The 25,759-nt window shown below is 40.9% G+C and overlaps 2 protein-coding genes across 2 annotated transcripts; both read left to right on the forward strand.

Moving 5' to 3' along the window:
* The first annotated feature begins 2,350 nt into the window (after positions 1-2,350).
* Positions 2,351-4,077, forward strand: LOC145459013 (G2/mitotic-specific cyclin-B2-like). The gene has a single exon (XM_080337538.1). It carries the CDS (start codon positions 2,478-2,480, stop codon positions 3,726-3,728), a length of 1,251 nt encoding a protein of 416 aa, XP_080193664.1. The 5' UTR covers positions 2,351-2,477; the 3' UTR covers positions 3,729-4,077.
* A 1,917-nt stretch (positions 4,078-5,994) lies between these two features.
* On the forward strand, positions 5,995-24,660 carry LOC145458473 (uncharacterized). The gene is made up of 20 exons (XM_080336848.1): positions 5,995-6,144; positions 8,158-8,214; positions 8,648-8,697; positions 9,051-9,112; positions 9,239-9,324; positions 11,288-11,321; positions 11,383-13,444; positions 13,670-13,745; positions 14,657-14,713; positions 14,781-14,938; positions 16,937-17,084; positions 17,144-17,291; positions 18,652-18,738; positions 18,800-18,894; positions 18,956-19,014; positions 21,256-21,428; positions 21,486-21,583; positions 21,719-21,873; positions 24,193-24,318; positions 24,375-24,660. Exons 1-20 carry the CDS (start codon positions 6,091-6,093, stop codon positions 24,475-24,477), a joined length of 3,888 nt encoding a protein of 1,295 aa, XP_080192974.1. The 5' UTR covers positions 5,995-6,090; the 3' UTR covers positions 24,478-24,660.
* The last annotated feature ends 1,099 nt before the right edge of the window (positions 24,661-25,759 follow it).

The following is a 25,759-nucleotide window of genomic DNA, read 5'->3' on the forward strand; positions in this document are numbered from 1 at the left end:
CGTACCGTCCTATCGTATATATATAGAGTTCTCGTTGAGACGTTGGCGCATACTAATTGATGCTACAGCGGTGACTTCGCAGTAATGGAATGGCACTGTCATTGTTGACAAGTAATTGAGTAATAATCGGAAGATCTGTTCAAATCAGATATTGTTTGAACTTGAGGTAAAGTTATTAAGTAAATCTCACACTGGATTAGCAATAATTGTATTGATATTGAATTGAATTCCTATCATAGCAGGGTGCAGCTGTAGTGGATGGGAAATCGGGAATGCCGGATCGTCGACTTATCGTGCCCTTGTGAACCAACCTTGCACCATTCCAATCCAAGACCAAACTTGACCATAAGCTGTAGCAAATTTATTTAATACTATGCTAATCTATGGAGCCCATTTTCCTAATAGTAATTGTTATTCTGGTGACAGTGGTGACAGCCACCTTGGCTTCGCAGTGGTTAGTCACGCCTCTGGACCAGCTATTCAAAGTTGCGGGTTCGATGCCTGACTCGTAACCAAGCCATGCACTGCATGGTGAGATGATGAACGGGCAGGTTGTAACATGCGTACATCTGGCATAGAAACCAAACCAAAATCATGTGGTTCATTGAGCTATTGTCCTCTGTGACAATGCAGAAAGATTGTTAGAATTGTTGTCTGGGACCTGGGTGAACCTGCGGTAACTTCTTTGTAAGTAATTGTGCGTAATCAGAAGACTACCAACTTGCCTGCGTATTTCAAACAGGAATTAAGATAAGTCTCATAAAACTCTGAAATTATTTTGAAATTCCGCACGGGAGATTCCTAATTGATTATATCTGGTTTATTACTAACAGAACTGGATATAATCAATTGAAGTCTGCATGTAATGTAGGAAACTACCACTAGAAAACAAATTTAATAAAAGTATAATTTTGGAAGTGCTTAAGTATTCTTCATGTATGGAATTTTTCCATATTTTAAGTGTGTTTTGACTTTTTTTGCTGCTTCAGCAGTCAAGCTATTGGTTGTTTCTGGTTCTTTCCATGAAAATTTTGGTTTTCACAAGCTAATGAGCACTTCTTGACATGTTCATTTGGAAAAAATCCCGAATGAACCAACTTGGCTCTAACATTTCCGAATAGTTTCTTAGGATAAGACTTGTGTACTGGTCAAATTATTAATCTTTGTTTGCTTATAGCTGAGTGTCCTCGTGATGCAAGATGCCATTTCATTGTCAATATCAAGTTCTGCATGATTCTGAAACCCATTTTTGGTTGTGTCCCAGACTGGAATCTTTTCTTCAGTTAATCGTGGGTGAGGAGACGATTGCATGCATGACATTACCGGCACCGACCCCTCGTGTGATAGGCTAATGGACAGTAAATTTTAAAACTTGCCCGATCTAGCATTAGCACACCAAATCGATGGCCATATATTCGCTTAAAACAACGTAGAGACTTCAGTGAATGGTGTACTTGGGATGCTGAACACTGGGCATTTAGACTTGATCTCATAATGTGCACTTTGCAGTGGGGACTGATTCCATAATGAGCTGTGGCGGTAGAAAAAAATATTTTTATGCTTTGTATTTTTCCTACTTGGCGATGTGTCGGTAAATGTAGCATTCATCTGGATAGTATGTAGGCTTCTACTACTTCGGTTTATAAATATTAATTCCTTATCTTGTTGCACAAGCGTTCAAGTATCTAACAATCTCTATTTTTTACACTGACTAACATTTGTTGGTAAGAAATCTGTAGAAATGTTGAACTGAACAAAATTCAATTGTATAGTCTTCAATTCTAGTCATCTGACCAGTTGATAGATACTGCAATGTGATGGTCCCAATGCAATCCTTGGGATTGGTTACGATATTGAGAAGTATTTTTACTCAATCACCAAATTCCACTGATCAGGACACTACAAAATTTAACTATTTAATACTAATGTCATGCAGTATTACCTTAATGGCAAATAGTATAATTACACAAATTGCCAGAATGAAAACGTCAATTATATGCAACCCCATGTCTAAATTGGTGAAGGTGTGCATTGGTTTGGTAATGATGTGGTCAAGAAGTGTATTGTAGCCTACATTTTATTTACATGTTAAGCCTTAAGTAGATTATTGTGGCCACTTTCTTAGATAATGCCAGCTCATATCATGCAGTGAACAACTTGGATGTTCCTGCTATTTACTAATCAATGGCTTGTGACTGCTTCTAATCAATGATTAGTGTTTTGTGATTATTACTCATCAAGCCATCAACTGCCTTCTTCTCAGCACACCCATGTAGCATGTGGAAGATTGTTCTTGTCAATTGATTCCTTAGGTGACTCTTCAAATGCAGGACTGTCCTTATACCTAGAAGTTTTAACCTGGAATTATTTCTACTCTGTTGTTACAGTGTTCACTTTTTAAGTTATTATCGGGAAGTTGTGTTGAAGCTGTAAAGTAATTCTTGATTTTGATATATGTGAAGACATTGATCGGTACAATGGCTCACATTGCTACAAGAGGAAACATCCGTCATGGACAGGAGAACCCGTTGCGCAATGAGAAGGCGGCAATTATCAAGAAGAGGACCGCCGTGCCTGTTACTAGACAGGGTCTTGGCATTGTTGGCAATAAAAATGTGAATGATAAAAGCAAGAGTGTGATGCAGGACTTGAAAAAACCTGTGATGAGGCAGAAGAACACTACCTCCGTCACGAATCCTCCCCGAATCACCTTGAGAAAAGATGTGGCTAAGAAGAACGTTGAGAAAGTGGAACCAATGGAAACCGAGCCTATCAAGAGCGAGCCTTTGGAAGAAATGGACATCGTCATGTCAGAAGTGAAAGATTTTAAATCTACCCCCTCCCCAAAGAATGTTTTTGATCTAGCTGCCAAACCCAGCATTGAAAATATAGATGATGGAGACTTTGATAATCCCCAGCTGTGTTCCGAGTTTGTAAATGACATCTACCAGTACATGCTGTACCTCGAGTCGCAATACCCCATCAAGAAACATTACCTGAAAGACACGACGTTGAAGCCACGAATGAGAACCATACTTGTAGATTGGTTGTTTCAGGTGCATCACCGATTCGGACTACTGCAAGAAACCATGTTCCTCACCGTGGCTGTGATGGACAGATTTCTACAAATCAAACCTGTGGTTCGTACCAAACTTCAGCTTGTTGGTGTCACTGCGATGCTCATCGCCAGCAAATACGAAGAAATGTATGCGCCTGAGGTCAACGATTTCGTGTACATTACGGATCAAGCTTTTACGAGAAGTCAAATCCTACAGATGGAGATCATGATGCTAAAAACCCTCGATTTCAACTTGGGCAAACCGCTACACTTGCACTTCCTGAGGAGAAATTCGAAAGCAGGACAGGTTGACGCGAACCAACACACGCTCGCCAAGTACTTGATGGAGCTGTCGATGTTAGATTATGAAATGTGTCACGTCCCGCCCTCGAAAATTGCTGCAGCTGCACTGTGTCTCTCGATCAAGTTATTAGATGGTAGCGATTGGACTGAAACGCTCGAGCATTACAGCAGATATGCGTCCGAGTCTCTATCTCCCATCGTATGTCATTTGTCGAAAAATCTCAAAGCCGCCGGAAGTAACAGCTATCTTGCGGCGGTACGCACAAAATACGCTAGCACCAAGGCCTTCAAAATCTCCGCCTCTGACGAAGTGAAGTCGCCGTTGGTTGAGGAATTGGCTGACAAAGCTGCTGGCATTGTGTTGTGAATGACTCGCTGCTGTGCTATGGTTGGCCGGATTGCACATGTCGGTTCACTCGGAAGCTTCTGTGGATCTCTGTATGTAACTACAGCATTCAGCCTCAGTTCTTTTAATCTTTTCCGTATTTTTATCACGTTATATGTAACTGATGTACACTAATTGTAAATGCTCGCCCCATTCATCTCCATGGACGCTGTTAATAGTGTTTTGAGTCGCCTCGTATGTGCACAATGTTGGCGGAGTGACCGCAAGTGCATATGTTTTTGGCTGGGCCTGTTTGGATGTCATTGATTGCCTCCAGACAGCATTGGAAGGAATTGTTATGGAATAAATTTGAAATAAAGCCTATATTGTGTGGAGTTGGTTACCCGTGTCGAGATTACTTAAGTCAGTGACTTGACCTGGTTCATCCGTAACAGGAAATCGTATCTACAGATAGCGTTATTCAGTCATGATCTGACAATTGTCGCAAGATGAAAATATTATAGTAGGAGCCGAATACCAAGCAAATCTATATAACACAACCTCTATTATGCGACAGTGTTGGGATGACTTGAGTCACTTTTTCGTATGACATGACACTTTGCAAAAATGCGGATTGACTCGTGACTCGAGCAAACTTTACACGTCAATTTCAAGTTATGAAGTAAACGGTATCAATCAAATCAGTGCATATGTTCGTATTGTTCGCTATGCACCTGTGTCACTTGTGAGAGTAATCAGGCATTCGCTGAATGTACGTTTGAGTGATCCTCCATTATTGCATCACAAATAATATATTGACCACAAACGAAATGATCACAGGTTACGTTGTCGTAGTAGTAGAAAAAGAAGAATACAATAGCAATTAAGGTATCTATGTTTTTTAGACGGCTCAGTGCTAACATTGCGCAGTGATCACCTTTACCAACCCTCTTGTATGATTCAAATCTATATCAATTTGTTACAACTGCTGGAGGCTTCGTATTCGATCCTATTGGCTGATATAATAACAGACTGTATAGCATAGCCGCGTATTTTATTTGTGGTTCTACGTGTGCGTGATAGACGCCTTCTTGCACGCATATTAAACTTTATATTAGTTATTTGATGCAAGATAAATGGCAAATTATTCTGTCTTTAACACTGCTAGTGAAATGTAATGACTTCAAATCGTCACTGATACTTCAAAAATTCAATTTGACTTGAATTGTGACTTGACTTGACTCGAGTCACATCCAAAAAACGAGTGACTTGACTTGACTCGAGTCAAAATGTGCAATGACTCGAGATGATTCGTGACTCGAAGGTAGTGACTTGATCGCAACACTGACATGCGAAAGTGTGGCGTACTTTTAGGTCGCATGTCAGCAGCTTAGCTGTAGTCGTGCGAGAATGGTCGTCAATAGCGTATAGGCTTACCATACGTATTCCTTTTACAGGTTTTTGAAAATGTCCTCCGAGGGCGCCTAAATGTCCCCCGTTTCGGGAATTCGTCCTTGATTACAGCATTTAGAGCTAAGATAGTGGATGGATTCGAGTAAAAATGGGCATAAATGACGCTAAATAGGAAATTCGTGGTTCGAACGAAAGTGACGACTTTGTTTTTTTAGTCAACCAACTTGAAGTGTGAAAGAAAAACTGTATTTTTGGAGTCGAGCCGGAAAGTTGATGCACTGAGATGCATCCAATTCACACTGCTGTTCTGTTGTAAAATCAACAAATCGCTGCTGGTTTCATATGTATTCCATTCAATTTTAATAGCATTTCCACTAAATCTCCACAACATTGCGATAAAATGAAAACGTGAGGTGGCCGAGGAGGGTAAGATACGCCCACCATCTGGTAGTGAGAAGAACACGTTACAATGAGTGCACGTAGAGAATAAAATTGGACAATCAAGTAAATTAAGATGGAATACGTCAAATTCGATAGCTGAATACATGATCCGGTAATATCAAGCACAGCCGCTGACGTACTTGTAAATCGCTACTTCTATCTGAGTAGGGATTCACGGCTACTTCTACTCGAGTACCGACGATGATTACTTTGACCACCTCTGCTTACATCACTTTTGTCTTATATGGTGCATTGCATAGTGCTCGAGCTCATCGTGTCTATGATTATGCAATTATGCACCCACTGTAACTACTGGTTCTAAACAGAACCCACCCGCTAGTGATTGAATCGATTGTAATGATACGACGCGATGTAGTTTTATTGTAAACAAAATGCGCGCCAATTTGTTATTTTGATTCTCGCGAGTCAAGAAGAATTTCAGCGTTTCAGGGATACCTCTGCAAATGCTCCGTTTAAGTTCATTGCTATTTTCTGTTTCAGTTTGACTATAGTCGTTTCTACGCTCGCGATTTCTTGACATCTCGAGAATATGTCCAGTATATCCGCTGAAGAGCGAAAGCATAAAACAAGGAGGTTGTCTTCAGTAAGTCATGTTATATTTCTCACATGTGCTGTTATATACAGTCGCCGAGAATGTTGTAATCTAGCAGTCGTCGGTTAATGACTTCATACCTTGATCCTTGTGCGCCTTTTATCCTGATTGCCTGGAATCGCTGGCCTTTTTGCCTGATATATCAGGTGAGCAGCAATGATTTTCCAAGTTAAAGTAATTTAATAAAACATAATTGAAAAATAAAACATAATGTGAGCACAGGACACCGATTCCATACAGGCCTTTTATACTCACACACAGAATGAATGGGCTATACAGTACGGTATATCATTGAAATAGTGTCAATTATAATCTATACAAATTTCAAAGCATAGTCTATACGAGATTATCATCCTGAAAGTTGTCCTTATTTTTGGTAATTTCCTTCTCATCTATAGTCATTGTGTACATGTGCATATAACGATATAAGTTATTGTCACTCACATTATTGAACTAAAATTGCAGGAAAATTACTATAGATGCTGTTATTTGAAGAGCTTCTTGGAGGTACAGAACTTCAGTATACAATTGAATAGTATATTCATATTGAAATGAACCCGAATATTTTCGGCTTACATTCGTCAGGGGTAATCGTCAGCAACTAGTAGAGAATAAGAAAGAACATTGTATATCAACAATCGTGTCACAAAATATGACGTCACCAGCATGAAACTTCGAATGAGACTTGAGAGAACGTTCAGTGCACTATTCCTAGGTGGTACACGAACTCCTTCTGTTGACACAGTTTCGGTTGGTGTATTTTGATAAAAGTCGTCTCCAAGGCGCACTAGTGAGTTATTACAAGTGAGTTATTGGGAGGGGCCGTTCCCACTTCCACTTGTGCGCCTGGAGTCGACTTTTATCAAAATAGTTCCACCGAAACTCTGTCAACAGAAGGAGTTCGTGTACCACCTAGGATCTAGGAATAGTGCACTGAACACACTCTCATTCGAAGTTTCATGCTGGTGACGTCATATTTTGTGATACGATTGTTGATGTACAATCTTCTTTCTTATTCTCTACTAGTTGCTGACAATTACCCCTGACGAGTGTCAGCCGAAAATATTCGGGTTCATTTCAATATGAATATACTATTCAGATGTTGTTATATTCACCTTGTTACCATAGTCCGAGTCTTCGTGTCTTAGGTGTCATTTAGCGTAAATTTAGCCTATAGGTTTCATTTAGGATCAGACTAAATGCGACCTGCGACACAAATGTTTGACAGACTAACGAAGGTGAATATAATATTTATTATAGCCTACGACATGTTGTACGCATGAAATTTTCAAGAAAACTTTGACATCTAGCTCCTACTTGACAGTTTTTGAGCAATACTTAATTTTCACACTTGAAAAGCAGTTTTGCGATGACTTTCCATCACCGTTATGTGTGAAATCATTGCACAAACCGCCTGAAGTAAGCAATACAGTAATTGCTGAGTAGCCTATATTTTCAATGAATGTATGATATAACTATTCTGGCTATTCGCAGCGTCCTTACTGTAGTCACTCATTTTTGGTTAGTCGCAAACAGCCATCATGCAATTGAGAAGTAGCCACCACAATAAACTATTAAATATATAGGAACCCTCGACCAAATCTACCCATCATAACTACTAACTTTAATACTATTAAGACCTTTCATATTTTACTTCCACTTGACGTATATGTATAGACTTAGACATGTCTTGGAAATTGCAACTTCTACTTTTAGCCGATTAGAGTCATTTATATTTCTACTAGAGTAGGAATACTGACTACTTTGACAATCTCTGCATGTGTGCTGGGTTCTAGTCCTTATGCAACACTCTTGCCTGTATGCAATGCAGTCTATTGCCTATACTATGCAACTGACGACACAAACCTTCCCTTGTATGACTACTGTCTAGTGTCTACAGTGTCTATTCAACTAGGCTTGTATGGTTTTTAGCGATGTAAGGAAACTATGATTTCATGCATATAGTTATTCGATTTGTGTCATAACATAAGCAATCTTTTTCAGATCTTGAAGAGAGTTTCTGAGATAGAAGCGACCAATCAAGGCGATCAACGGGATGATGTAAGTATATTATGGTAGCTTGACAAAATATTATGCTGTATGCAAAGCGTGTAAGCTGTAATTCCTAATGAATTGTGTATAGAATAATTGCTCTCCTGTCAAAAACTGTTCACCAACTTGCCCGTTGCCCAGCTGGATTGAATATGTTTCTCATAATATACTGTGCATTACGGCAGTAATTCTGGTGTTATGTGAGCATTCCACAGCATAATACATTCACTCAGTCCATACATTGACATTGTTACCTCGATATGGTGACATGTATAGCCTATTAATTAGCTACGGTAACGTAAAAGAACGCTATTGATGTGCCCTCAGCTACCTAAGCCAAGCCCACGTGACTTGCAACTGGTCAATGTTTGGTTTGACATCTTTGCTTCTCCCTGGATTCGACGAGTATATTTCCGTTGTAAAAATCTCTTTTGTATTCCAGACCACAAGACGGAAATCAAAAAGGGTTAGTTTTGGACAAAGTAATGTAAGGTTAGTTTTGCGTGAATTATCTTATTCGGTAAAATTTGATCTACCAAAGTTTTTGTTTGACAATTTCTTTGTTGACATTTATCAATATATTTTCACACCGTGTCTTGGTGTTTTTCCCTGTCTTAGTGTAATATTCGGTATACATGTCATGAACTTGAATACTGATACCAATACTGATAGTGATGGGTGAGTTCACTGCTGTGTCAGTTTGGTAGTGTTTAATTTCTAACTATTACGAATATTTTTACTATCAAATAGTGTCGAGTCATTACTTAATGCATAGTTGGCGAATAAAAACTGTTAACCATATCCACATATTCGGGATGTTTATGTACTATATGTACAATTTTCAGGGAGATAGCAAAAGTCTCAGAAATCACCAGTAACTGGGCTGACTCTCTATCTTCAGATGAAGGTATGTTGTTGCTGATTACTGTGTCACCGGATTGCAGTTTGCTATGTACTATTGGAAGAGTGTTTTTACCTTTTAGAATCCGTTCCTTGGGTGGTTATTTTCAAACCTATTTTGTTACATATTCAGGTGTGTCCAGACTTTCCGACATTGAAAATCTTACTTCTTTGAAAAGCAAACGATCTGTTGATGAGAACAGTGTTCCAGTAATGAAGGTAAGAGACGAGACGAGACGTTAACATATCTATGTGACCACTTTATACCATTCATGGGATGGGTGTAAAATGCAATAAGAAGTAGATTTCAATTTTGTTTATTACCTTAAACCAGTGCTTCTCAACCTTATTTTAGACACGCCCCCCTTTATGATAATGGGAAATTTCGCCCCCTTCCTTATCGTCATATCACAAAATCCAAACGGGATGCTAGCAACCCCAACAGATTGTTTGATGGCATGGAAGGTTATGACAGTTGATTCCAGAAATATGAAATTCGGTCTATATACAGAGAAACACTCTTGAATTGAAGGTAAACCGCGCAGATCGGGAAATTTTTTTAAGTTTAACGCTTCTCCGCGCACCTTTTCAGATGCTTTCACGTCCCCAAGGGGGTGCGCCCCCAGATTGAGAACCACTGCCTTAAACAGTGGCGTGTCCAAGGGGCAGGGAGGGTTAAGGGGTTGGAACCCCCCTTTTCAAAATCCTAAAAATTTATGTCAAATAAAGCCTATTGGAATTATGCGCCGAATCAGTTGAAAGGATAAAAAAGAATCATTATATTTCCCTAATTCCGTACGCATCCCGCGCTGTTAAGCTACATTTGGGCTGTGGCAGTTGGCGGTTTTGTCAACTTTTTTCCCTCGATTTCTCTCTCGCCTTGCTAAAGCGAGAGGCGCATTTCAAGGAAATCTAATCTAATTGGCCTACGCGACATGTGGTAAATTGCAAAAACGAAGCTGTCGGCAATCAACAACACCCGCAAATTCTCTTTACCTGACTTATCGCTTGCCTTGAAATCCTAATTGAGGATTGCAGACGTGTTGATTGATCAGAGACACAGACATGGTGGCACCAGTAGGACATTGCTGTTCAAAATCCACATTGTCTTCGTGATTATCCGCAAGAAATGGAGTACGAATTGATATTTACATTTCAAATTACAAGCTTAGCGATCCACATTGTTAGGTGGCTTGCTGTCGTTGAAATACAGGCTCATGTTGGCGCCGAAGTAGAGAATTGAGTAGGCCTAGTAGCATAGTAAAGTTATTATCCCGGTGTGTATGCCTACTGTGTAGTAACTGACTGACGTGCGTGCTAGCAATTAAGGTCTGGTTATCTTTGCGCGTGCAACACGCTCAGTCGTATGAATAGTCAAACCATCGAAAAGCACGTATTCACGCACACTGCTCAGTACTCTGTGGCGATCGCGGTCGCCCTCTTCTATGCGATGGTTAATTACACCTCTGATGTGTCAGTGAAAACACAAGCGATAAGAAAGAGCACGAACGCGCACCACAAAGTCTCTGTGATGTCATAAAACAGAATATGCTACTCGAGGTGACCCCCCCCCCTTTGATCTCGGCGGGATACGCCACTGACCTTAAAGGTTCTAATGCTTCACACAGGATATACAGTACATGTCTGCTATCGGCTATCCTATCCGTATCCTTGATATTCGGGGTTAATTATCTTAAATTTGCCCCAGGCCCGATCACAATTTTATGCCGTATATGGCAAAATGTAAAGAGACATTGCATGGTTTGAGATCCTATGTTTTCATCCTTGTAACCAAAGGGAGTTGACTTCACACTTCTTCCCAAGCTGGACGTTATTGATCAATAATAACTCTACAGTGAACAATAAAAAGGATGTCGTGCGATTTCCAAGTTGAAACATGAATGCTATCGCAGTTCTTCGTTGTAATCGTCAACGTTGTTGAGATGTCGAACCTTGATGTGGTAAATCATGTTGTCATCATGTTGTTGTCATCATCTGTTTCTACTGCCATAGTGCCATGCTGCTTGATGTATTTCAACTTCTGTTATGCTGTAATATGTTTATTTCCTCAATTACGTCTCATCCTAATTTGAGGAACAAAACATATTACAGCATAACGAGAGTTGGGATATATCACGTTTTCAATGACTGTTACCATCAAACTTAATTGCTATCTTTTCAGGAGCCCACAAGTAATCTTGGAAGCCAGTTGTCAGGTCAGTATGGTTACGTTCATCCTTATTGTAGCGGATTCATTGCAGCTCATGACGTTGACAGGTTTTAAATACTTTGACAACTCCAAACTGACATGCCTGGACGAGGTTTCCGACAAGGAAAACGTCCAGCAAGGTGTGGAACATCGCGTCAGCGCCAAAGACTTCTTGCGGTCTTTCAAATCTTCAAAATCAAACGCCGTTGAAGAGTGCAAGCCGGTGTTTCCGGACGTAAATCCGCCGACGTACAATGAGATCGAGGACCATCCTACGCTGATGCAATTGCAGGATGTTACAAGCTTGTCAGAGATCATTAACTGTAACAAATCTCTAGCAACGGCAGAGTCAATCGCGTCTCCTGCTGACGGTAACGAGGATATTACAAAAGAAGTCACTCATTCCCAACATGATAGTACAGATGATATGGAATTCACTGGTGCTGTGTCATTGGTGGATGCAAATTTGAATATTAATAAAGTCCTTGAAGAGAATGCTGTGCCGTGTAGCGATACCTTGTCTGTCTTGAAAAAAGACAGCACCGACGTAGGTGCGGACGACCTTGATAAGAACTGTTCGGCGCAGTTCCCAATTTCGAGTGCATCTAAAGAAAGGCCGGAGTCAATAGAGTCTACCCGTGGAGATGACGATATGGACTTCACGTGTGCTGTTCCTTTCGGAGACGCGAAATCGAATATAGATGACACGGTTACAGATGGTGACTTGCAATGTGGTGATATCTTGCCTGAATTGAAAAAGGATATCTCTGACACAAGTGTGGATGACCTCGATGACGAGTGTGCGGTGCAGTCGCATACTGCCAAAGAAAGGCCCCGGTCTATAGACTTTGAAGATGGGGATATGGAATTCACTTGTGCTATTACTAAAGCCGGCGACGTGGCCTGTCCGGCGAACATTCTGCATTCGACGATCGTAGGAACGGACTGCGAAGACGTGGACTTTACGTGCGATGTGCCACGGCTGAGCACAGGCACTATTGCCGCAATAGCACCCTCGGATTCAGTACACAACGATACGGCTGGTATGGATTTTACTTGTGCTGTGTCAAGACTGAGCACAGGCACCGCTCTTGTAACAGCTTCAGACTCGGTGCTCAATGATACAGGCGGTATGGAATTTACTTGCGCCGTATCACGACTGACTACAGACACTGCTGGTATAAAAACTCCCTCAGATTCAGTACTTGATGATACAGACGATATGGATTTCACTTGTGCTGTGCCAAGACATGGCGCAACCACTGTAACAACGGATTCGGTGGTTTATGACACGCCTGTCGCTAACGCTGAATTGGATAAAACCTCAGGCGCCACCTGCAAAGATACGCACAATACCAGCAACGTGACCAGCGTTTGGTGTTCTGCTACAGAAAACACAGAAGATAATGTAGGACATGAGTCCGCGGACAATCCCGCAATGCTAAAGGCAGAAGTAAATAATGACGCCGCTATCACTGATCAAGATCAAGCTGAATGCCCGTTTAACGCCTCTACCCTTTTATCGTCACATGTAGATTTTTCTAAGGCACAAGCTTTTGAAAGCTCTGGGTCGTCAACAGGAAATTCTCATGTATTCTCAGTCTCACGTGACACTGCAACGAATAAAACAACAGTGCTTGTGAGTGAAAACGAGACGTGTATAGTCGATAGCAGTGAAGATCTATCGCAGTCCGAGCGAACAGCGGAAAGATCTCGATGTAATCTCGTCGTTACAAAGAGCGATCTAGCCATTAGTGGTGGTGTTGAAGCTGCGGATACGCACTCGCCTGGAATTGACGTGGATGCTTGCAATGTTGTGCCCTCTTCTACTCGATACATGGAGTCCGTGGCAAATAGAAGTCTGATTGTTTCGGATGTTAATGTGTCTGAAATGGAATCGGACGTTTTCGTGGATCCTAAGACAGGAGATGTGGACACGGGTGACGCGAGAGGTGGTGGTGGTGTTGATGATGACAAACGAGTTGTCGGGTCGAAATCAGCTGCGTACGATGATGGCATTGCGCACGACGTGAAGAAGCGTAAGTTGTCGGAGGAAGTTTGCGATTCCGCTTCGGATAATAATGGATCCGGGGAAATCGTGGCTGCCGATGACAGTGTGCCCCGAACTGAGTAAGTTTGAAGTTTTTCTATGTGTTTATCACTTCATGATAGTTATTCTATGTACTCTTGTAGCTTTTGCCTACTTGCGTTCTTCCGTAAGTGATTACGATTTTTGACTACTACTATTTCTACTCGCTTTTGTTTTTCAATTTCTTAGGCAAAAGTAGGCCTGGAATACTTAACTTTTTACTTGGAAATCGCTACTACAACAATGATAACATCTGGTCATTTTAGATCTGCCAAAAAAGTGTACGAATCTCGACTTGATACGGTTCGCCAGACCTGCGCTACAGGCGTAACCATGCAATCTGTAAGTACCACACAGTGATTTTCTTTGGAAGATAAAAATTCAATGGCGGTACTTATTTGTAATGCTGACGGATGTTTTGTCTACTCGTTCCACATATTCATACCTGTATAAAAGTCGCTCATGAAATCAGTAACAATTTATGCCGAGACAAGATGAGGTGCGAATGCAATTGAGGAATTGTGGAAATTTAGTGGAAAAATTTACGATGAAGTGATCTGGCGAAATTTTGATGAGGCCTTGACTACTTTTGCAAAGATTTTGCGCAGTTAATGCTGCGTTTACCATTATGTGTTGATTGCCGCCAGGGTTGTAATGACTGAGAGTCATGACTCGACTCGAGTCCGACTCGAGTCACCATTTTCTGATGACTCGACTTGACTCGAGTCATTTTCTCAAAATAAGGAAATGACTTGACTCGATACTAGGACGGCCAAAACCGACATTTCATTGTAGTTTCGAAGAATAGTAAAGTAACCACACTATTGGGATTTCGTCTATTTGGTACTGGTACTTGAGAATGCGACCAAAACTGCTAAAAGTGAGGAAAGTTAGTATATTATACATGCGAATCATTCGATATCACCAAACAGAGTTATAAAAAGTGGGTTTAACAAGACTTTACCTGGAAACTGAGTAGTCAACATAATGACTTGGACTCGGACTCGAGTCATAATACCATGACTCGGACTCGACCCTCTGCTCGACGACTTGGACTCGGACTTGACTCGGTGGTGATTGAAAATGACTCGACTTGACTCGAGTCAAAACTATGAAAGTGCGATTGACTTGTGACTCGGAGCCATGTGACTTGGTTACAACCCTGATTGCCGCACACTATATGGAACTAGCGTAGCTATTTTATATTCTACTTGAATCTAACCGTTATCGTTACAATTTATATGACATTTCAGAGTAAAACGCTGACCGTTGATGATATTCTTACCATGGCCGGTCTAACTCTGCCGAAGGTAAGCGATGAGTGGTCCTTGCCGCGCCAGTGCCCGAATTGAAATGTGACACGCCGCTCGTTGACAGGATCCTTGGAGCAGAAAAGCGATGGCATCGGCATATAACGCCACCGATGTTGTAGAAGGAAAATGTCTGTCGGATCTTTTCCAAGCCAAATATTGGACTGTGTCGGAAAATGAAGTTCGTAGCGCGACGATTGAACAAATTGAAAACGTCCTCAAGTGGTGTGTATTTATTTGTGTGTCATTTATTCGTAGCAAACGAGTTTCTTTTTACTGTACTTGCTCGCAAGACAATGCGCAGCACTAATCCAGTTGGTATGCTGCAGTCTTGCAGAATACCAATGTGTGCACAAAATCTCACTATCTAATGTAATACAAAGTTGATTGCTAGCGTGCAACTGTATACACTCATCCTCAGCGCTCAGGAATTGCACAAGTTTTCGTAACGTTAACAGTAAAATTAAGAACTGTGCCTCCTCCTGTAAAAGGCCGGTCATATTTTGCTTGATGTGGCCGCTCTGAACAATTCCAACGAATTTGATCTGTTTGGCGTGGGAAGGATTCAAGTAATCTAGACCAGGTGTTTTCAACCAATTTATGCTCATGGAGCACTAACTTTGTAAAAATAAGATTGTGTTGGCTCATTAGCGTTCAATGAAAGACACCAAGTTTCAAAAACATACTAAAGTTATAGAATTTTTCTTGAATTTCACGGGAATATTACTGTTTTACAAGTCACAAGGCTCCGAGTCACAAGTCAATCTCATTTTATAGTTTTGACTCAAGTCAAGTAAAGTCATTTTTAATTCACCACCGAGTCAAGTCCGAGTCCAAGTCAGCGAGCAGAAGGTCGGACCGAGTCATGGTATTATGACTCGAGTCCAAGTCATTGTGTTGACTGTTCAATTTCCAGTTAAAGTCTTGGTAAACCCACTTTTTATAACTCTGTTTGGTGAGCTCGAATGGATCTCATTTATAATATACTAATATTCCTCACTTTTAGCAGTTTCAGGTCGCATTTTCCAGTACTAGTACTAATAGACAAGATCCCAATATTGTGGTCGCTTACTATTCCTCGAAATCACAATGAAATGTCGGGCTTGGCCGTCTGAGTCTCGAGTCATGTGACTTGGTTTGAGTCATGCCCAATGACTCGAGTCCAAGTCGAGTCAATACACAGATTGACTTGAGTCGAGTCATTTCCGCATTTTGAGAAAATGACTCGAGTGAAGTCGAGTCTTCGGAAAATCGTGACTCGAGTCAGATTCGAGTCGAGTCATTACAACCCGGGTAAGCAGTTTATGTCAGTTGCGACAACAAGTTGGCCTTTATGTTCAACAGGGATGAAAATGCTTACTCTTACAACCAAATTGTAAGCACAAATTATGTCACATACCTAATATTTTGGTCAAGCTTGTTTTCTGTTAATCCATACTCTGTAATCATAACAGCCTGATAACTCCTGATCTGCACTAATTCGGTTAGTTATCTGAGTGAGTTAACGGATCGTAATGAAATTGCTTTTGTAACATAGCTCAAACGTGGCCAGTAGGGCTGTTCAAAAATAACTTTTTTTCCTGAATCTTGCTGGTTACTTGATTAAATCGTTAGGTTGCCTTAAAAAACGACGCACACCAAATTTGAATTCATTCCGACAAATATTCGCGGTTTACGTAGAGTTTGAAAATTTTGGATTTGCCCATAAACGCAAAAAAAAAAATTTCTCAAATTTTTTTGCCAACCCCATGAAATTGTTGGGCTGTCTTCAAAAACTATGCAAAACAAATTTGACTCAATTCCAAGCCGTAGAAGCGGAGTTATTCCAGTTTTCCGGTGATAATTCTTGGATTATCCACCAATCAAGGATAATCCCAGAATTATCGAATAAAAACTGAAATAACTCCGCTTCTACGGCTTGGAATTGAGTCAAATTTGTTTTACATAGTTTTTGAAGACAGCCCAACAATTTCATGGGGTTGGCAGAAAAATTTGAAAAAATAATTTTTTTGCGTTTTTGGGCAAATCCAAAATTTTCAAACTCTACGTAACCCGCGAATATTTGTCGGAATGAATTCAAATTTGGTATGCGTAGTTTTTTAAGGCAACCTAACGATTTAATCAAGTAACCAGCAAGATTCAGGAAAAAAAGTCATTTTTGAACAGCCCTAGTGGCCAGCTATCTTAACGCACAACTCCTGACTTGGCATTTTGAATATTCAGGCTCGAAAATCGCATCGCGGAACTGCTGGCAGACCTTCGGAAATCCGGCAATCTGCCGGCTGTTCCGAATCCCGACAAATCACCCGAGGACGAATCATTGCAGTCGAAATTGGATTCACTGCGAGACGCGTGTGTCGCTCGAGGCGCCGTGAGTGTCCTTTTCGAACGGCGGGCTATTTTGATTTCTGCACGGTAGATGGATTTCAGGTGTACTGGAAGCAGACTAGAACGAAATTGTACAAGGGGCTGACCCGCGCGCTGGAGGAATACATTTCGACTCACTTGGAGACGGTGTGCGGTAAATACGGTCGGGCTCGGGAGTACGCGGAACTCGCCGCTGTAGAGTTCCGTGAACGTAAGTGCACTACACTTTATGCTCTTATCGTTTTTGTGTTGTTTTATTTATATAAAAATACACACAGTAAATGCTCAGATCTGTGACGATTTTTGATTTAGTTACGCTGAGACATAACTGCAGGGGCGTAGCCAGCCGGAAAAAAAACGGGGGATATTTATTAAAACGGGGATATTTTTTGAAAAGATGATATTCGTTATGCTAACCACTTTATTGCGGTTTAATACACACAAATGCCGGAACGTCTTTATACACATGAACATTTGCCAGTTATCTTGAAATATAGCTCTATTATGCGCAGTTAATGCGAGTCAAGTCGAGTCATTTTCAATTCACCACCGAGTCAAGTCCGAGTCCAAGTTAGCGAAAAGAGGGTCGAGTCCGAGTCACGGTATTATGACTCGAATGGAGTCCAAGTCATTGTGTTGACCGCTCAGTTTCCTGTTAATGTCTTGTTAAACCCACCTTTTATAACTCTGCTTGGTGATATCGAATGGTTCGCATTTATGATAAACTAATTTTCATCACTTTTAGCAATTTGTGGTCGCATTTTCAAGTACCAGCACCAATAGACGAAATCCCAATAGTGTATTTACTTTACTATTCTTCGAAATTACAATTAAATGTTGGTCTTGGCCGTCTGCGTCTTGAGTCATTTGACTTGGCTCGAGTCACGCGCAATGACTCGAGTCCAAGTCGAGTCGAGTCATTTCCATATTTTAAGAAAATGACTCGAGTCAAGTCGGATCATCAGAAAATCGTGACTCGAGTCGCACTCAATCGAGTCATGACTCGAGTCATTACAACCCTGCTAAGTCATGTCCAAACTACTTCAAGTGGAAGACGAAAATGAATGGCCTGAACAGTGCTAAAGTCAATATGTCCCCAAGTAAATGTGGTGGAGGGGGCTGGGCTACATACGAATTCCCAAGACAAATCCTCTCGTCTGACGCAAAATGACTATATTGACACCAGCCATTGGCAGAATCTTCGAAAATATATTCAGTCACCGCAATTCAATTCCCGCAGGGCTACGGATGATTTTACTCGTGAGAATGGTGCAGTCTTACGCTTAAACTACTTTTTGCTTTCAAAATTGAAATTGCAAAAGTGGATAGTTTATCCAAAATATTCTTTAGGTAGAATTGGAAGTAGCCTAAAAACAAAACCACTTCACTAAGTACTGTAAGTAGGTAAAATCTTCCCCGAAATAGTCGTAATCATCGACATATGTTATCTCACAAACGTGCTGTGATTGTGATGTAACGAGAATAATGCCAGATTAGGACTCAGCGCCCCGAAACCCTGGCGCAAAAATCGTGCAGGCCAGTGTCATGTATCTTTTCCTATCCATATTCAGGCGAGACAAAGCAATCCGTTATGCCCACGGCAGAGCAAGAATGTAGAATGAAACAGCTGGACGCCGAATTGGAAAGTCTAAATTCAGGTCTCAAATTTTCACGTAACCTGTGGGTTGACGACAAAAAATGTAACTCAACCACTTTTAGAAATTGAAGTGTACGCGAATGAGGACAAAATTTTCGAAACCAACACTCAGAAACGTGCACAATTGGAGGCTGACATCAAGGGGCTGAGGAAAAGGGTATCGTTGCTTTGTGGTGGTAGGCAGCAGCACGAGATATCTCGTATGTTGATATTTTCAGCTGAACGACGCATCCAAGAAAGCCCAGAAACAAAAGGAACGTCTTGCGCTGATACGACGGTGAGTCGTTTGTAATCAAGATGCTGATTAGTCGCATCATATCCTAACTCACGGTACTGTCTGTTTCTGGGAACACTGATACCTTTTTCCAATGAAATTCAGTTGGGGCGTGCTGTACAGTTTATGTCGGGGGTTTGTTTTAGCAGTTAATTGGATGGGGGTTACTTTAAAGATTGCAAGATGTGCCTTTGTGACTTACGCAAAATAACTACACTACAAAGTCTTTGGATAAATATCGATGAAGAGTGACACGGGCTATTTCTCACGATTTTCATGACAATTTATCTCATAAAAATGATGCAGTATTGTCCCGAACTATTTTCTGCTATGCGAAATCCAAATTGTAGGAAGTAGTTTTGCCAAGAAAAATGTAGAAGTAACGGTAGTCTAAGACAGTGCTCTTCAACCTTTTTCGACGTGGTACACCCTTTTAACGTTTGCTCAAAACTCGTACACCCCTGTTCATTAGGGGTCTTCAAAAATGACTTTTTTTTCCCAAATCGTACTGGCTATACTTGATAAAATTGTTAGGTTACCTAACTTAAGCCTACACACAAAATTTGGTTCAATCTCAACCAGTAGCCGCATTGCTACGGGAGAAGAAAGTTTCTATTTATTATATAAAATAAATAACGAAAAATTTGAAATTTTCTGTTCACCCATGAAAGTATTAGGTTGTCTATAAAAACGATGTTCTTCAAATTTGATTCAATTCCAACCAGTAGAAGCGGAGTTATTGCCGACAAAAAATTTGGATTTGAATAAAATAGTATTTGGTCACAGAGTCTATTCGCAGCCAGTTAAGCCGCCCGCCACGCAAATTGGAATTTATTTCGTGTCAGCCCCAAAACAGCATGACATTACGAACGATAATCAACCTAAATGTAACAGTATTGGGGAGAGAGCAGATAGGTAAAGCTACTACTGCAGAAGCGGTAATTCAGATCAGCGGTGATAGCAGGCGCACCAGTCTATTGCGTATCAGGCCTGCCCCACACCACACACAGTCGATAGTAGCACTTGGGCTGCAAGAGATGTCAGTAACGTCAGATCGCATGCCGCTATACACAGTCTATTGTCGCTAATTTGCATCACTAATAACAAAATACTGAATTGCAAATGTATGGCGAAATATTGGACATAAAATCGGCATTTTAAAACAAAAGGGTTTCGATTTCAAGATGGAAGCTGTTTCGACCCTGGCTGGCTACGTCCCTTCATTTATGTGCATTGCGGTATTTATTAACGTCGAGTAGGAAGTACCGATTCAGGAAGTCTGAGCTATCGCGGCGGTTCCCTAAAAATCACTAAAAGACAAATGATTAGCTGAACACATGTTTGTTGAGTGCATACTTTCCAACACCAAACGGAACCATTGGTCTATTGTCGGCGGCTAAATGAATAGGAGAAATATTTCCTTATGACATCACAATCACGCGGTGTACAGTATTACACTTGAGATAACATCGTACCATACTGCTTATTAACCTGTGCGTCAACCTGTACTGGCCCATAAACCTGCCTTTGTGATAGGTAGCCATCGGCTCATTGTAATTCGGATCTGGTACACCCCTGTTCACCCCATCCGAGTGGTACACCCTTTGAAAATTCTGGTACACCCTAGGGTGTACGACAGCCCCGGTTGAAGAGCACTGGTCTAAGAGATAAACTTGCAGCGCCGAATCCTCATACCTGCTCTCGGGTACTAACTGACTTCGTAATTTCAAAACCCTTACATTTCTCTTTGAATCTCGTCGGCCGTATAAAATTGTTCGCGATATGCCAAAGTACCAGGGTTGTAATGGCTTGTTTCACGACTTGACTCGTTATAATTTTTTTGTGACTCGACTTGTCTCGAGTCAATTTGTGTATTGATTCGAATTGTATTCGAGCTATTGTGCATGACACGACCCAAGTCATATAACTTGAGACGAAGAATATTCGAAGAATAGTGAAGTCACCACATTATTGGTATTTCATCTAACAGTTCTGATACTTAGAAAATAGGCCCAGAAACTGTTAGAATTGAGAAAAATTACGATATTATGAATGTTAACCATTCTATATCACTCGAGCAGAGTTAAAAAAAGGTGGGTTGAACCAGACTGAATTCGAAACTGAATAGTGAAGACAATGACTTGTTGTTATGACTCGGGTCACTTGACTCAGTGGTGAATTGAAAATAACTCTACTTATGAGATTGACTTGGTCTGCCGGTGATGCATCAACACCGTTTTTTAGGAACGCAGACAAAGAGGTCTACCTCGACGGTAACGTTATGTGTGTTGACTTCCTGAGAGGCACAATTACTCTCCGTGTCACGCTCAAGAATAAAATGTCACCTTGGGACTGGAACAACAAGGTCGCGTCGTACGCTTTCGAAACGCGTGACCCGGAAGTCGCCACCGATGACGGTACCGCCATAGTGTGCTCTTGGTATTTTCCTGTTACACGGTTTTCAACTCTAACAGAATCCAGTCTCTACTCTATGCTTCACAAGTGGTGGAACGCCAAAGTGCGAACTTCCGAGCTTTTGCACGCATATTCAGACTTGAGATCGTTCAAAACTGTGAGTTATAGTCGGTAGCGAAGTACTTGAGTAGAAATTTACTGCCTTACTCCTACTCGTGCAGCAACACTGACTGCTTTGGAAATCGGTCAAATTCGTATATCAGCTCCTGGAAACATTTTTTTGCGTTTTCAGCTCCTGAGAAAACTCGTCGATCTCGACGAAGGGCTGGACAATCTGTTGTCGACGAGCAGGTGGATTTTTAGCAGGCTTGTGTGCGGCTTTTCGGTGAATGCGGAGGAAGGGAAGTATATCGTCACATTTTTGCCGCCACGGGTGGGTGCCGACGGGTAAGATTGTGGGTACCGCTTTTTCGGTAGAGGTGTGTGTATCATAAGAATTCGTTGCGTCATGTGTTTATCTCATCGAATTACATCTTAATTGGGTCGTTAGTAGGGCTGAGCTCAATGATGCGAGTACCAATAATGTGGTGGCTTTACTATTCTTCAAAGTTGCAATAAAATCTCTGTCTCGGCCGTCCTAGCCTCGAGTCACGCACAATGACTCGAGCACAAGTCGAGTCAATACAAAAGTTGTCGAGTCATTTTACGCGTTTAAAAAAATGACTCGAGTCAAGTCGAGTCACCAAAAAACGTGACTTGAGTCGGACTCGAGTCATTACAACCCTGGAAACTAGTAATAATTTTAATAATTCATTTCTCCATTGCTAGTAAGAGTTGATACACCAACGATAAAATTTTGCCCTCGTCTATCTAAATTAGGTGTCTTCGCACATGATGTGAGCATTGTGCTAATTATCTTCATTTCTGGTTGGAACTGTCTGTCCTTATGTAGTAGTTTGGCCTGTAAAAACTTTTTTGACTCAAGAACTGACAAATTTTTACATGAAAAAACTTTATTTTGACGAAATCGGGACCTATGAAGAATTCCATTAGTTACATTACGTATTCTGGTTGAAATAATTAAAATTTGTTATAGTACAACGAAAGATCCTTTTCTACATTCGCGAGTAGAAAGTGTCTGTCCTTACTAAGAAGCTTGCCAAGAATGGAGAAAGAACGTTCAACAGCAGCAGTTGTTTACTGGCAACACTGTAGTTGTGCGCAGTGTTGGAATGACTCGAGTCGCTTCGCTAAAATGACTTGACTTGGCGTATCAGAAATGTGGATTGACTCGTGACTTGGAGCCAAATTCACGAGTCAATTTCAAGTCATTAAGTAATCAGTGTCGATCAAAATCACTGTATCTTGCATATGTTCGGATTATTTGCGAAACGCTGGTGCAACCCGTGAGAGCGACCAATCACTCAATGATTGTGCGTTTTACTGAGCCTCCATTGCTCTCTCACAAATATATTGACCGCAAACGAATTGATCGAAGCTTACAGCTTACGTTGTCGTAAACTAGTATAGTAAAGTAAAGTAATTTAGTAGCAAAATGTCTATTTCTGTTCTCCGTTCTTACCTCAACCAAACCTATTGTTTTATTGAAATTGAATTCTAATATAGTTTATTATAGTCTTCAACCATTGGCGCAGGCTCGAATTGTATCATATCAATTTGTAAATGGATAATGTATTGCATCTATTCTCTATTTTAGCTGGTAACTATAAACTGAGGATATGCAATTGCTCACATGTAGGTTAGCAATTCTATGTACATGTGAGCGATACAGCGCCTTCTTACGTGTATATTTAACTCTATATTCGTTCATCAGCTCAAAATCAATGACCAGTCAGTCAGTATCTCAGACACCTATCAAAATGCAATGACGTAATCGTGCCTCATACTTCCAAAGGGCAACTTGAGTTGACTCAGGCACCTTCGATAATTGATTGACTTGACTTGACTCGAGGCAAAATGTGCAATGACTCGAAGGTAGTGACTTGATCCCTACACTGGTTGTGCGTATGGTAGTGCACTGCTGGTGACACGCCGTGTTGCTTCATCCTTGCAATGTTGTTTACAAACTACATCACAATGTTTCATCATGCGCTTCTTGATATAAGAACCAATGCCCACGGAGTCTTGCTTCAGTTAGGATATCGCTGTACGTTGCGTATAGCACCATGTCAAACTATTTGTTTCATTTGACCGTTTATGATTCACAATAAGCAGCAAATGGGCCGTCTACAACGGTAGGCGTAAAAAGAAGGCTACAAGTTGTAAAATGTCAAATGATAAGTTCACCGACAGTGCAAACATCTACGATACAAACAAATGTAGGTTGCAAAAAAATTTTGACTTATTTTGACATGTCAAAAAAAATCGCCCTAGTGATCAGTAATAAAGTACTTCCAGCTTTTCGAAGATTGCACTTATTTGCAGTGTCATTTCACTTTAGTAGCCAGGATGACTCGTGCATTGATTAACTGCCTAAGGTATGCGAACTTTCGACTTGAAGTCTACTTGTCCGAAACTACTCCATTGAGCACTTTTCATACCTTGCATTTTCTATTTCCAAAAGGAGTAGTTTTGACACATCCTGGGAATCACTAGTTCTCTACCTGTAATAAATTAGAAATTTATGGCGTTACTTCTACTTCTACTTGAGTAACGTTGACTGCTTTGGCCACCTAGTACGCTATGCGCTTACTGCACCACATTACGGCTTGATTGGATCACTACATGTTTGCCATCTCTACTCAGGTTTCGACTCTCATTCTCTTACAACCAATTTCTTAACGACGACTCGTTGGACGATATACTCGTCAAGGGTTTAGGTCCAATGTCATGCGATTACATTCCGGGCGACACGCAATGGAAGGAATTACAGTTGAGTTTATGAACATTTCAAACGAATGCCGTGATCTCATGTATTTTTTTCTCAGAGAGGATCGCGCGCTTGAAATAATCGGTATCGCGTGCCAGAGAAATCTGTGCCTGCGATCTGTGGTGGATGCATTTCTCAAGTATATCGATAACGGTTCCTAGATGATTGAGAAGGAATGATCATCCGCTCTCAATTTGCCAGCTACATAGTTTGTTATTATATATATTTTCATGTCATTCTGAAGACTGAATTATTTTGCTGTTGTGAATGAATTATTCTGGTAGGCAAAGTTTCTGTGGATTTTTCAATTTTGGCAAGAGTACATGGATGACTGTCCCTATTCATATGCCGGTGTCAGCATGCCACTTACGCACTGTTTCAATTGTAAGGTATCAGACTAAACCAGATTATCACAGTAATCCATAATACTAAGTCGTCAGAATATTTTCCAATTTCGAATGCATGTGGGAATAGGAGTATTCCGCAGACCAGGGGAGCCAAACACGATTTCACTGCTTGCCAAATTGTAATATTGGCAGGCCTCTAATCTTGCCGATGTAAATTGACGTATATCGTAACAAGAGCTGCGCCAAACACCAATGAAAGCTCACGACACTGCAGTCTCAATCGGAATTGCATACTTGATAACATGTTCTGTTACGGTAGATGCTAACGAGATTCTTCCTGGTGTTCCGGAGCATGTGAAACTTTAAAAAAATAAATTTTGAAAGAGTCCTTTCCCGATTCCAAAATATGGTAGTCAATATGCAAGACATGCAGAAAATGTGTCTTTATCATGAGAATTAGATTTTTCCGACTGTTTTTCCTGGAAAACATGGTCGAAGACCGTTGGGATGAACTAGCGTAGGCTGTGTACGGTTGTGTAACGAGCTAGTTCAGGCCTATGAGACTTTCGAGGACAACCCCTTCTACGTAACGTTTTGGCCAACAATCCGCTGATAAAATGTGGTGCGAAAAGCATAAGCGGTGACAAAACCCTGGCCAAAAAGTGACCAACTGACCAAGCTGGTTGGAAAAACCTTTCGATATGGATAATGGACATGGACATAGAGAATGAAGTTCTAATAACTACTCACATAGTCTCAGAAAGTTCAAGTGGTCGTATACTTTTAGCAACGAACCGGAGGTGACTACTTCCGTAGTTGTAGGGTGCAACTTCGCAACCACCACAAAAAGGCTAATGACACCACAAGTAACGACAACTAGAAGTATTTTCACTGCAGGTGGTATTTGCCCTATTTGTTTTGTCAATTTGTCATAAAACTATTTGCTACTTCACAAAATACAAAGTGTACAAGTACTTTTGCCAAAACTGTAGAAGTGAAGGTAGTCTAAAACAAATGCACTTGAGAGTAAGTCATCAAAGTAAGGAAAACCTACTTCAGTACTCAAAAAAAGCTGCAGCACTTAGTTGCTGGTCAC

This window comes from Botryllus schlosseri, chromosome 16 (assembly GCF_051294905.1).
Source record: "Botryllus schlosseri isolate E-star chromosome 16, Bs_hap1, whole genome shotgun sequence".
NCBI classification, from domain to species: domain Eukaryota; kingdom Metazoa; phylum Chordata; class Ascidiacea; order Stolidobranchia; family Styelidae; genus Botryllus; species Botryllus schlosseri.

Bases quoted from the DNA above. Each gene is read 5' to 3' on its own strand.
- LOC145459013 (XM_080337538.1), top strand. From the start codon at position 2,478: ATGGCTCACATTGCTACAAGAGGAAACATCCGTCATGGACAGGAGAAC.
- LOC145458473 (XM_080336848.1), top strand. From the start codon at position 6,091: ATGTCCAGTATATCCGCTGAAGAGCGAAAGCATAAAACAAGGAGGTTG. The intron at 14,714-14,780 runs GTAAGCGATGAG...GCTCGTTGACAG, and splicing joins CCGGTCTAACTCTGCCGAAG to GATCCTTGGAGCAGAAAAGC. The intron at 21,584-21,718 runs GTGAGTTATAGT...TTGCGTTTTCAG, and splicing joins ACTTGAGATCGTTCAAAACT to CTCCTGAGAAAACTCGTCGA.